Source organism: Schistocerca serialis, chromosome 6, assembly GCF_023864345.2.
Source record: "Schistocerca serialis cubense isolate TAMUIC-IGC-003099 chromosome 6, iqSchSeri2.2, whole genome shotgun sequence".
Classification (NCBI taxonomy): domain Eukaryota; kingdom Metazoa; phylum Arthropoda; class Insecta; order Orthoptera; family Acrididae; genus Schistocerca; species Schistocerca serialis.
Window position 1 is genome coordinate 578,775,758 of NC_064643.1, and position 12,508 is coordinate 578,788,265.

General features: G+C 45.2%; 1 protein-coding gene across 1 annotated transcript in view; it reads left to right on the forward strand.

The window, feature by feature from the left end:
• The first annotated feature begins 2,981 nt into the window (after nucleotides 1-2,981).
• LOC126484994 (formin-2-like) overlaps nucleotides 2,982-12,508 on the forward strand; it is a 106,018-nt gene continuing 96,491 nt past the window's right edge. The window contains exon 1 of the mRNA XM_050108600.1: nucleotides 2,982-3,119. Within this exon, the coding sequence (XP_049964557.1) occupies nucleotides 2,982-3,119 (138 nt within the window). The remainder of the gene's footprint in view (nucleotides 3,120-12,508) is intronic.

Genomic DNA, 12,508 nt, shown 5'->3' on the forward strand with positions numbered 1-12,508 from the left:
CATGAGCACATGATGGAGTTCTGGGACGTCAGTATAACACTCGGGGAACTCTAACTGTTTACCCAGAAATGGAAGTAACTTTCAACTGCTCGCTGCAGGTAGCAGTGGCGTGAGAGTGGTGGCTCATGCTGTTTTGTGCCCTGCATTGACGTGCTCTGCAAATAGGTCTTTGAGCCCATTTGGTCGCATCAGCAACAGTGCCTAGGTGATCACGTATTTCGAGAGGAATTTCTCAGGTGTCAAGTATGAAAGGGATGCTTCCACCTGCCCGAATGGGCACCTGTGTGTGGCATCGTAGCTGATGATTGTGTCACTTCATGGGGGCTGCTGCTAGCCTCTTCTGTAGTCCAAAGGTCAGGGGGTGGCTGGCGGTGTCTGTGTTTGTTGTTTGCGTATGTGTTGCATTATTTTGCAAATGGGTCTATAGGCTGTGCTATACATTACTGGGACAGTTTACGAGTTGTTTTGTGTCTGCATATCAGTGTACTGCATTATTTAGGAGCAGTTTTCATATCTGTACTCAAATTATTTCGGTAATTTAGAAGTTGTTTGTAGTGTGTTGTTTAGAAGTGGTTTACAGGTCTGTAGGTTGTGTTGCGCGACCCCAAGCATGTCAGAGCATGTGTTTTGTATCAGTGTGATAAATATACTACCTCAAATCCATCCCTAAATAAATTGATCCTAAATAAATAAAGTACACTCCTTCCTCTCTCCAACAGCCCAGCGCAGAATGAGCCATCTTCCCCTCCAGACAGTCATCTTGGGTTATGTCATGGAATGGATGGCAGCATCCTCTGGTGGCAGTATTGTGCACTGGGCCCATACCTGGTGGCAACCACACTGTTTCCCGCCATTTCCCCCCAACGTCTTGGATTACATCACGGAACAGATGACAACGCTCTCTGATGGCAGTACCGTGTACTAGGTCCACACCTCGTGGTGAACACACTGTTTACAATGATTTCGGATAACGATACTAGCACCATTGGCTGACGTCATGACCTCCATCTTGGATTACATCACAGAATGGACAACAGCGCCCTGTGTACTAGGTCAGTTGGACTCCAGACCCCATGGCGACTTCACTGGATGCTGGTACTGCATCTAATTGTTTAACTAAATAGTGCATTCAAAATAAAGACTTATGTCCAGCATGGTTTGAGTCCTTCCCCGCCAATCCCTAGGATGAGGTGGCAGTCGGATGACAGATTAGTGGAGGTAACCCAAGTGACCTTTCATTCCCACAATGTTAATAGGTTAGTCATAGAGGTTGCATTGTCCTGATCGAATTAGAACTTATTGTCAAGGGGGCATGGCAGGGGGTGTGGCACATTCTCACCATCTTGGATGATGGTACTTGCATCATCAGCTGACTTCACAGCTGCCATCTTGGATTACATCATCGTGACAGAACTTTTGGGGCACCCTGTGCGGTAGAACAGGCCTGGGGTGGGGGTATGTCATCGCCGCCATCTTGGATGGTATCATCATGACAGAACTTTTGGGACACCCTGTCAGTAGAACCAGCCTGGGTGTGGGTGACGTCATCCTAATGGAACTTTTGGGGCACCCTGTAGGGTAAAACCGGCCTTACCCCAATACTAGCGTCACTACAGATATTTAGATTTAGCATATGACATGTTTGATAGGCCTGCCATCATAGGTGCTTCAGTCCAGAACCGCACTGCTGCTATGGTCGCAGGTTCGAATCCTGCCTCGGGTATGGATGTGTGTGATGCCTGTAGGTTAGTTCGGTTTAAGTAGTTCTATGTCTCAGGCACTAATAACCTCAGATGTTAAGTCCCATAGTGGTCAGAGCCATTTGAGCCATTTCTGAGGCCTATGACACTGGCCTCTGGGTACTCCAGAGCCAGAATGCGGTCCCCAAACTTCTCCTCCAAGACATCAGACACTCTCCTGCTTCGATGGTTTCGAGTTCCGTCTTGCATGAATCACATCTTGTCGAAACCAGGGCCACTTTGTATAAAATGGAGGAAATCATCTTCCAAAACCTTCACGTACTGTTCAGTAGCACTGTACCATCAAAGAATATCGCAACAGTTATTCCATGACTGGACTCTGCACACCAAACAGTTAACCGTTGACGGTGAAGAGACTTCTCGATCGCGAAATGCAAATTCTCATTTCCCCAAATGCCCCAATTTTGCTTGTTGACAAACCCATCCATATGAAAGTGGGCTTCGTCGCTCAACCAAACCATGCATGCGCATACTAATAACTATCACGCCCAGCGGCCAACCATGCAATTTGAACGTCCTAACGCAAACCGTTAAAAAGTTATAACGATTTTATTTCGTATGGTTCCATAACTGTCACCCTGTAGTTGAGACTTTCGGATAATCCCTCTACGTCCGTCAAACTGGAGCTAAATGACGTCCATTCGTTGCCTAAATGGGTTGCTAGCAACTGCTTATCTACTTTTTCTATCATAAATACTCTTCTGTCTTTCTTGACGGATTTACTAAGTGTAGTAACCATCGTTGCTAAGGTGACATCATGATCACTAATACCTGTTTCTGTACTGACACTGTCATTCTCTAACTGGTTTTTTCAAGGCAGTTTTCGGAATCTGTGTTGAGCAGTACTTCATAAGACAATAGAGAGCGAGTGTACTAATGGGTACACAGTTCACTACCATGTACGTAAAACGTGCAAGCCATGTGAGTTTCTTGAGGTAGCTGCATTATAGACTTCTTTGGATCTCATAATAAATAAATAATCGGCTTCACTGGCGGCTAGATTTGCCGCGTCGTGACTACTTTTGCCAGAAGTTGGAGTGCTCGGTATATACCGTACTCCCGTTCATATTCTGCAGCAGCCATATTCAATCAGTGCCAGGTATTCGGATCAAATGCGCTTCCCGTGCGCGCGTTTTGCTCCAGTTATCCAGGCAGCGCAGTGCTGGTTGGGAACACGGGACCGGGTCGCGAGTGTACCGCGGGCGGCGGAGATCCCGTGGGATGGCTGGGGGCGGCTGCGCCCCTGGGGGCGTGCGCGGCGCTGTAATGTCGCCTCCCTGGGGGCTGCGCTGTTCACCGCCCCCACTGCTGCCAGGATTCGCCTTTTACACGCTTCACTCGACGATGCGCCTAGTACCAGTAAGAAAGCAGTCCGCGTACACGATCATCAATTTGTCAAATATTTCAGTGTGTACGACGCTCGTGTTTTGGAGAAATATTGATTGACGGCAGATTTGACAAAATGGTGGGCGTCGTTTGTGTCGATGTTTCGCTGCGCATGTTTACGCAAAAGAATTTCTACGTTTACATCTACATCTATACTCTGCAAACCACCCTGAGGTGCATGGCAGAGGTTACCTCCTATTGTAGAAGTTGTTAGGGTTTCTTCCTGTCCCATTCACGTATTATGGAGCGTGGGAAGAAAGATTGTTTGAATGCCGCTGTGCTTGAAGTAATAAATCTTATTCTCACGCTCCATATGCGAGCGATACTTATGGGTTTGTATTATATTCCTAGAGTAATAATTTAAAACCGTTCTTGAAACTTCTTTAACAGAATTTCTGGGGATAGTTTTCGTCTCTTTGCAAGTGTCTTTCAGTTCAGTTCCTTCAGTATGTCTGTGGCATTCTCCCGTCGATTGTCCGCCCCCGTAGCGTAGCGGTTGCGTTTCCGCTTGTCACGCAGAGGGGCCCGGGTTCGATACACGGCAGGAGACAGGCTGTTGTGTGTCTTTCGCCCTCAGTTTCATGATCATTGACCCGCATGTCGCCGAAGTGGCGTCAACTAAAAAGGACTCCCCCGCATGGGGCCTCCCGGCCAACAATGCCATAAGCTCATTTCCATTTCATTCTTTCCCCCATGGATTAAACAAACCTGTGACCATTAGTGGTGTCCTTCTCTGTACCTAGTACCTTCTTGATCTCATCTGAACACATACAGAGAAAACGGATGTAATTCTAGTGGGATTTTAATTTAATTTAAACATTTAGAAATTCTGTCCCATTTCATGTTAGATATGCAAATGTAGAGACACTGGCACTATAATCGAGTTACTTGGACCTATTTTGATATTATTCAAGTAACTAATTTTCATTAATGTAATTAGTGTTTCTGTTGCGTAACAATTTTAATAAGTATTTGGGTTCATGGGAGCTCACGTAAGTCCGTTTATCAAACTTTGGTTCAGAGCTCGGCGGTAATAGACCGTTCTGGCCCAGGTGATCAAATGCTTATACCACACTGAATTGGAAAGACAACTTCAGAATTTATCATAAGGAGCTGGTTGCGTGAGTGGTTACGTAAATGTGACCCCGATGTGGTACGCAGTGCCAGACACCATACTTTATAGAATAAATCACTAACAAGCCACAAGAACATTTACGCGTATGGTATGACGGTTACAGAATGAATACAACCCGTGGTCCTATCAGGCCGAACTTCATCAAAGTCTCAAAATACTGCACCGCAGATACATCTTACCAGTTGTGTGCTGAAAACAGTAGCTGAAAGACGTGTGTTGCCACAACCAGATGAATCCTATACATCAATTGCAGGCTAGCCACATGTCTCTCATCTCTGATGACCTTCCGCCGTTGGAACTCATCGCCGCAAAGTCTTCTAAGTGTGGAGGGAGCACGAAAAGTGTACAGAGAAAGCTACTACCCAAGACAACTTCACTCCAAGGATACTTACCACCTAACCTACCAAGACTCCTCTGCTTCTCCTCTCCAGAGTTTGGTATTGTAATTTCGCGCTCATTCATGCAACAGTGGGAGGGTAGTTCCAAAGCTTCTGTCCAATGGAAAGTTTAATAGCAGAGTTACGTCTCGCGCCTATGTATATTTTCTGAATGGCCATGTACAATTCCTATATTTCATATAAAACCATGAATTCCCATTTTAAAGTAGAGAAAATTAAAAAAAAGGTATGTTTAGAGCCAATAGAATAAAGTATTATAATGCAAAGTAGCAAGGGGCTTTATTAAAAGGGTGGTGTCACCGCCAGTCACCACACTTGCTAGGTGGTAGCCTTTAAATCGGCCGCGGTCCGTTAGTATACGTCGGACCCGCGTGTCGCCACTATCAGTGATTGCAGACCCAGCGCCGCCACACGGCAGGTCTAGAGAGACTTCCTAGCACTCGCCCCAGTTGTACAGCCGACTTTGCTAGCGATGGTTCACTGACAAATTACGCTCTCATTTGCCGAGACGGTAGTTAGCATAGCCTTCAGCTACGTCATTTGCTACGACCTAGCAAGGCGCCATTATCAATTGCTATTTATCTTGTGATGCATGTACCGTCAGACCGATGTTCACCAATTATGGATTAAAGTTAAGTATTCCAGAAGCTACGTACTTTTTTACTGGACTCAACTCCTTTAACTGTTCCAGACCTCACGCCAGCCTGCGTGAGCTTAAACGCGTGCCTTTCGGCTACCTCCTGGTGGCTTGGCTGTCTTGCCAAATCACAACACAAAGAGTTTCTAACGAATCTAGATTTTGTTTCACAGTTATTAAATAAACCTAACGCACGTACTGTTAAGCCAGTAGCGTCTGGGAGACTTTAGGTTTTGGGGGTTTTTAGAATCTGGGAGTCTTTGTGTTCGAGATGTTAGTGTCCGAGCTTTTAGTGTTTGACTCCTGAGTATTCGCGGCTCTGAAGTTCATGCTCCACTGTGAAAGCCGGGTTAATTAAAAGTAAATTTCTGTTCGTTTAATTTACAGTCAAAAGTACGAAAACTGAGATAACACTAACGTACAGCCAACATCTCAAGTGATAAAAGATCGATATCATTAATTCCATTTTAAGAAAGTCTGTTGTTGCCGAATCAACATCGCGTCGCAACTTGACTTTCGATTATAGACCCTGTTAGGATATTTATTATCGACCGAAAGTGTGACCATTCGTAGTAGTGAATCAAATCAAAGATACGGCATTGAGGAAAAACTATAGGGTCATACGATTTCGAACAGAGTATCACGAGAAGTGAACCATGTATTAGATTATCTCTGGATGATGATGATAATAATAATAATAGTTTATTCCACGTTGATATTAAAGGAAAAAATTTTCAACGGACAAAATATCGTGCTGTTTTAAATGGACCCTGTGTCTTTTGAAGAAATTCATTCGGTGTACATGTGCTATGCTAATCAAAGATATCAATTCATTTTGAAGCGCGAATTGGCCGCCTAGTAACTGTTAATGAACATTTTTGGTGGCAATAGCTAAACGACGCAGCCAGACGATAGTAATAATTACAATCTAACTTATTAATGAAAGAGACTTTAAAAGATTTATGTTACCCCGCATATATACTCAAATCGGTGCAAAGAGCGGATATCATCAGCAAATACTGACAAAATAACAGGTAGCGTCGAAATGCCTCGTTTCCATATATCTCGACGAGGTTAATTATACTTGCCGGGCATAGAAAAAGGACGTCACACTTTCGCTGATCGCGGAAGTGCCAGTAGGTAACAATAGGAGGCATCATAATCTCCACAAAACAGAAAACAAAGCATAGCCCAAAGGGGCGCCTGCTTCTCATGCAACGTAGAAAGATGCTATCTAGTTGAAAACATTTTCAGCCAGCATTCCAGAAACGTGCCCTTGTAGCGAGAAACTGCTTTCATGTTTTCTACAGCCAGGGGGATTCTTCTAGTATCATTATATGGCCCTACGAAACGCAAGCACTGTCCAGCTCTACGTGTCTCAAGATCCAGAGGTCGTACTTCCTTGCACTGATGGGGCGTCCCTCTGACAGTGTAATCCGGGCGCCTCCTAGTGTAGGACTTTGGTATTGAAGAAGGAAGAAAGGGAGTTTGGGTTTAACGTCCCGTCGACATCGAGGTCATTAGAGATGCAGTACAAGCTCGGATCGTGTCAAGGATGGGGAAGGAAATGGGCCATGCTCTTCCAAAGGAACCATCGCGTCATTTTCCTGGAGCGATTTAGGGAAATCAGGAAAAACCTAAATCTGGATGACTGGAGACTGCTTAGACTCGTTGTCCTTTCCGCATGTGACCCCAGTTTGCTAACCACTGCGCCACCTCGTTCGAAGCTTTGGTGTTATCTCTAGGCTTTGCGAATGGGTAGGAGCCCTGCGATATGGAAAACAGCTAGAGCAGTAGTGATCAAAAAGGGAAAGGATAAAGACCCGGCATCATCGGAAAGCTATAGACCTATTTCCTTATTAAACGTCTTGGCCAAAGTTCAGGAACGTCTGCTCTGTGATTGGCTGTAGGCGCACAGGGAGCTCTTGCGTCTAAACCAGTGTCAATATGGATTCAGGAAATGGAAGTCCATAGACGATGCGGTTAATAGAGCTCTTCAGATTGTGGAATATTCGACAACGAAGTGTGCCATCGCACTCATTCTATAATCATTGGTGGCCTGGGACGTTCGCATGCCTTAAAGGTTTCAGGGTCACCAAATGACTGTGTAAAACCTGGTAGATTATTGTAGTTGGCGTAGCGTCCAATGGCTTGCGGGACAGAGCAAGGTAATCAGGCTCCATAAGAGGTATACTGTTTTGGGATCTTAGTACTGAACGTAGACGGGGCAGATGCTATTGAAGGTGATGTCGCATATGCAGATGACATTCTAGTAGTTGTGTTTGCGGACTCCAGGGTGAGCCTTCAAGAAAAGATGGATGAAGTGCTTGCTCAGACACAACAATGGTGCAAGAGCGACGAACTGAGTACAGCTGCTCATAAAAACACATGCATACCTCTGAAGGGAAGACTTTCTCTTGCCAGAAATCCTTCCCTGAGGCTTGACGGAATTCCTGTAAAACGCAACACCGTTTTTAGATATTTAGGCATTCTTCAGGACGAGGAAAGATACTTTCCAGAATATGTAAAATCTGTTACTCAGAAAGAGACCAAAATTATGCATAATGCCCCTGTCGGCACTGCTCGATATAAATTACCTTTGCACTTGTTGTGGTCGTATCACGAAGATATCTTCAACGTCATTGTAGGCTTCGCTGCCAGCTTCTGGGAGCATCACCTTGACTAGATAGCTAAAAAACAATACTGCGACGAATTCGGCGGAGCTTACTTATGAGGCTCACTACACCTTTAGTGGGTTTGCTGATGATACTCGGGTTTTGTTCAATGGACATCTTGGTACGTTACAGAGCAGCGCTGTGTTGGTTGGGGCGTGAGTAATATGATAGAGTATACGAGATGTCAGGAACGCATATTACTGGTAAAATGTATTCACGAGCCTGGAAGCTAGATAAATGACAGTCTGATTAGGACGCTAGTAGCACTGTAAGGTGTGTTTACAGCATATTCTCAAGCATCAGGAACAGGCTCAAACTTCACGGCATAGCTCCTACTCGAGGTATGGTGCACCTATTAACAGGTCATGTTCAATGTCCCAAACATCTGCATCGATTGGGGTGTAGTAACGCACAAACCTGTGAATGTGTAGAGGAAGGTTCCGCTGATCATGTCGTTCTCAGATGCCCCTTTTTAAGGTAGAGAGAGATTGCAGACATTTAACCTGTGATCTGAAAGCAATTGTAAGGGACCAACACTTGCGGGCTAAGGTTAATATGATAGCACATCGGATATCTAATAGTTCTGAGTATAAAAAAAAGTCAACAGGTCACATAGGAGAAACTTATATATGGCATCCACTAGTGTCCTGAAGAGCCTGAAAGCGCAGGATTGCATTCTGCACAGCAGAACGGAGCACGTCTGTAGGTATGCTAGCTACCTCTCTTCATAAGCTGCGTTTCAGCTCAGCACATGTGTGAATATTCACCTGGTAAACCCTGTTCTATAGGTAGCCCCACAACATGAAGTCACAGGGTGTGAGACCAAGTGATCGCGCCGGCCATACATTTGGAAACGATTAGCTGATAATTCGATCGTTTCCTAACGTATTTCGGAGAAGCAGTTCAACACAACCGATGGGCGGTGAGGACTCATCTTGCATGAAAACTGTTGAATTCAATGCATCTATCTCCCATCGGGCAGGTATGACAGGCTGACGAAGCATATCGCAGCAACGCTGGCCAATCACACTGCACGTCTTTGGTCCTTCAGAGCCAACCACTTCAAAAATGAACGGGCCAATGATGAACGTAGCCGTGAAGCCACACCATACGGTGACACGTTCACCATACAGAGGAACTTCATGCACAGTGACTGATGGTGAAGAGCCCCATACTCGGCAATTCTGTGTGTTTACCTCATCCGTCAGAGAAAAATGTGATTCGTCTGTCCATAGGACTGTCCAGGGTCAGCCCTCGTCAACTTAAATCCTTGCGAGAAAGTGGAGAGCGAAGTCAACACGTCGTTGTGCGTCCTGTGGTGCAAGCTGCTGTACGATATGGATCTTGTACAGATACCATTTGAGAACGGTTCGAAGCAACTCCGCACAGTAGACCACGGGATCATCAACCACCTGTGGTGCAACCGGTTGTCGGCCTCTTCCCGGAACGACGCCCAGTTCCCCAACTGATTCGCACCTCTTCTTCATGTTCCGCACAGCAGGTGGAGGAAAATGACCCTTCCGTAATTCTTTCAGCCGGTGATATTCTCAAAGCGCAACTGCAGCATTACTGTTGTTTTGATAATAGAGCTTCACCAATAATGCCCTGCTCCTTTTGTCCAAGCTCATGTTGACACATCAACAAGTGCACTGCGATAGGTCAGGTGTGTGAGACTGTGAATCACAATGACTGATCACGACACCTGGGGGTCACAGTTGGAACTGTTCGAGAGGGCTATGTCAGTCACACCATAGTCTGGACATTAGTGGTACCAAGCTTGGTTCTAGTATGGTAATTAATTTCCTGTTATAACGTTTTAAATATGGTAAGTTCAATTATAACCACACGGTAATATATGAAGAAAATATACCTAACAAAAAGAAAAGAAAGAATGCTATGGCCACCCGCAAAACGGGTATGCGTAGCCTCGAGGATTGCCGAGGCACACACATACCAGAGTGGGTGACTTAGAATAGTCTAGCAACAATAGGTTTAGAAATAGGTGTAGCTGCAGTTAGAAAGCAAAGCTTGAGTTTTTCGTAGGCTGCCAGTAACATGTCTAGTAATGTACAGGGTGTTTCAAAAATGACCGGTATATTTGAAATGGCAATAAAAACTAAACGAGCAGCGATAGAAATACACCGTTTGTTGCAATATGCTTGGGACAACAGTACATTTTCAGGCGGGCAAACTTTCGAAATTACAGTAGTTACAATTTTCAACAACAGATGGCGCTGCAAGTGATGTGAAAGATATAGAAGACAACGCAGTCTATGGGTGCGCCATTCTGTACGCCGTCTTTCTGCTGTAAGCGTGTGCTGTTCACAACATGCAAGTGTGCTGTAGACAACATGGTTTATTCCTTAGAACAGAGGATTTTTCTGGTGTTGGAATTCCACCGCCTAGAACACAGTGTTGTTGCAACAAGACGAAGTTTTCAACGGAGGTTTAATGTAACCAAAGGACCGAAAAGCGATACAATAAAGGATCTGTTTGAAAAATTTCAACGGACTGGGAACGTGACAGATGAACATGCTGGAAAGGTAGGGCGACCGCGTACGGCAACCACAGAGGGCAACGCGCAGCTAGTGCAGCAGGTGATCCAACAGCGGCCTCGGGTTTCCGTTCGCCGTGTTGCAGCTGCGGTCCAAATGACACCAACGTCCACGTATCGTCTCATGCGCCAGAGTTTACACCTCTATCCATACAAAATTCAAACACGGCAACCCCTCAGCGCCGCTACCATTGCTGCACGAGAGACATTCGCTAACGATATAGTGCACAGGATTGATGATGGCGATATGCATGTGGGCAGCATTTGGTTTCCTGACGAAGCTTATTTTTACCTCGACGGCTTCGTCAATAAAGAGAACTGGCGCATATGGGGAACCGGAAAGCCCCATGTTGCAGTCCCATCGTCCCTGCATACTCAAAAGGTACAGGTCGGGGCCGCCATTTCTTCCAAAGGAATCATTGGCCCATTTTTCAGATCCGAAACGATTACTGCATCACGCTATCTGGACATTCTTCGTGAATTTGTGGCGGTACAAACTGCCTTAGACGACACTGCGAACACCTCGTGGTTTATGCAAGATGGTGCCCGGCCACATCGCACGGCAGACGTCTTTAATTTCCTGAATGAACATTTCGATGATCGTGTGATTGCTTTGGGCTATCCGAAACATACAGGAGGCGGCGTGGATTGGCCTCCCTATTCGCCAGACGTGGACCCCTGTGAGTTCTTTCTGTGGGGACACTTGAAAGACCAGGTGTACCGCCAGAATCCAGAAACAATTGAACAGCTGAAGCAGTACATCTCATCTGCATGTGAAGCCATTCCGCCAGACACGTTGTCAAAGGTTTCGGGTAATTTCATTCAGAGACTACGCCATATTATTGCTACGCATGGTGGATATGTGGAAAATATCGTACTATAGAGTTTCCCAGACCGGAGAGCCATCTGTTGTTGAAAATTGTAACTACCGTAATTTCGAAAGTTTGTCTGCCTGAAAATGTACTGTTGTCCCAAGCATATTGCAACAAACGGTGTATTTCTATCGCTGCTCGTTTAGTTTTTATTGCCGTTTCAAATATACCGGTCATTTTTGAAACACCCTGTAAGATAAAAGCTATTCCCTTGGAACTTTACTTAATCCTCTTTATTTTATGTTATTTTTTTAATTACTTGTTTTTTTTCAGATGTCATGTTTTATGAACCATGGACCTTGCCGTTGGTGGGGAGGCTTGCGTGCCTCAGCGATACAGATAGCCGTACCGTAGGTGCAACCACAACGGAGGGGTATCTGTTGAGAGGCCAGACAAACGTGTGGTTCCTGAAGAGGGGCAGCAGCCTTTTCAGTAGTTGCAAGGGCAACAGTCTGGATGATTGACTGATCTGGCCTTGTAACAATAACCAAAACGGCCTTGCTGTGCTGGTACTGCGAACGGCTGAAAGCAAGGGGAAACTACAGCCGTAATTTTTCCCGAGGGCATGCAGCTTTACTGTATGATTACATGATGATGGCGTCCTCTTGGGTAAAATATTCCGGAGGTAAAATAGTCCCCCATTCGGATCTCCGGGCGGGGACTACTCAAGAGGATGTCGTTATCAGGAAAAAGAAAACTGGCGTTCTACGGATCGGAGCGTGGAATGTCAGATCCCTTAATCGGGCAGGTAGGTTAGAAAATTTAAAAAGGGAAATGGATAGGTTGAAGTTAGATATAGTGGGAATTAGTGAAGTTCGGTGGCAGGAGGAACAAGACTTCTGGTCAGGTGACTACAGGGTTATAAACACAAAATCAAATAGGGGTAATGCAGGAGTAGGTTTAATAATGAATAGGAAAATAGGAATGCGGGTAAGCTACTACAAACAGCATAGTGAACGCATTATTGTGGCCAAGATAGATACGAAGCCCACGCCTACTACAGTAGTACAAGTTTATATGCCAACTAGCTCTGCAGATGACGAAGAAATTGAAGAAATGTATGATGAAATAAAAGAAATTATTCAGATTGT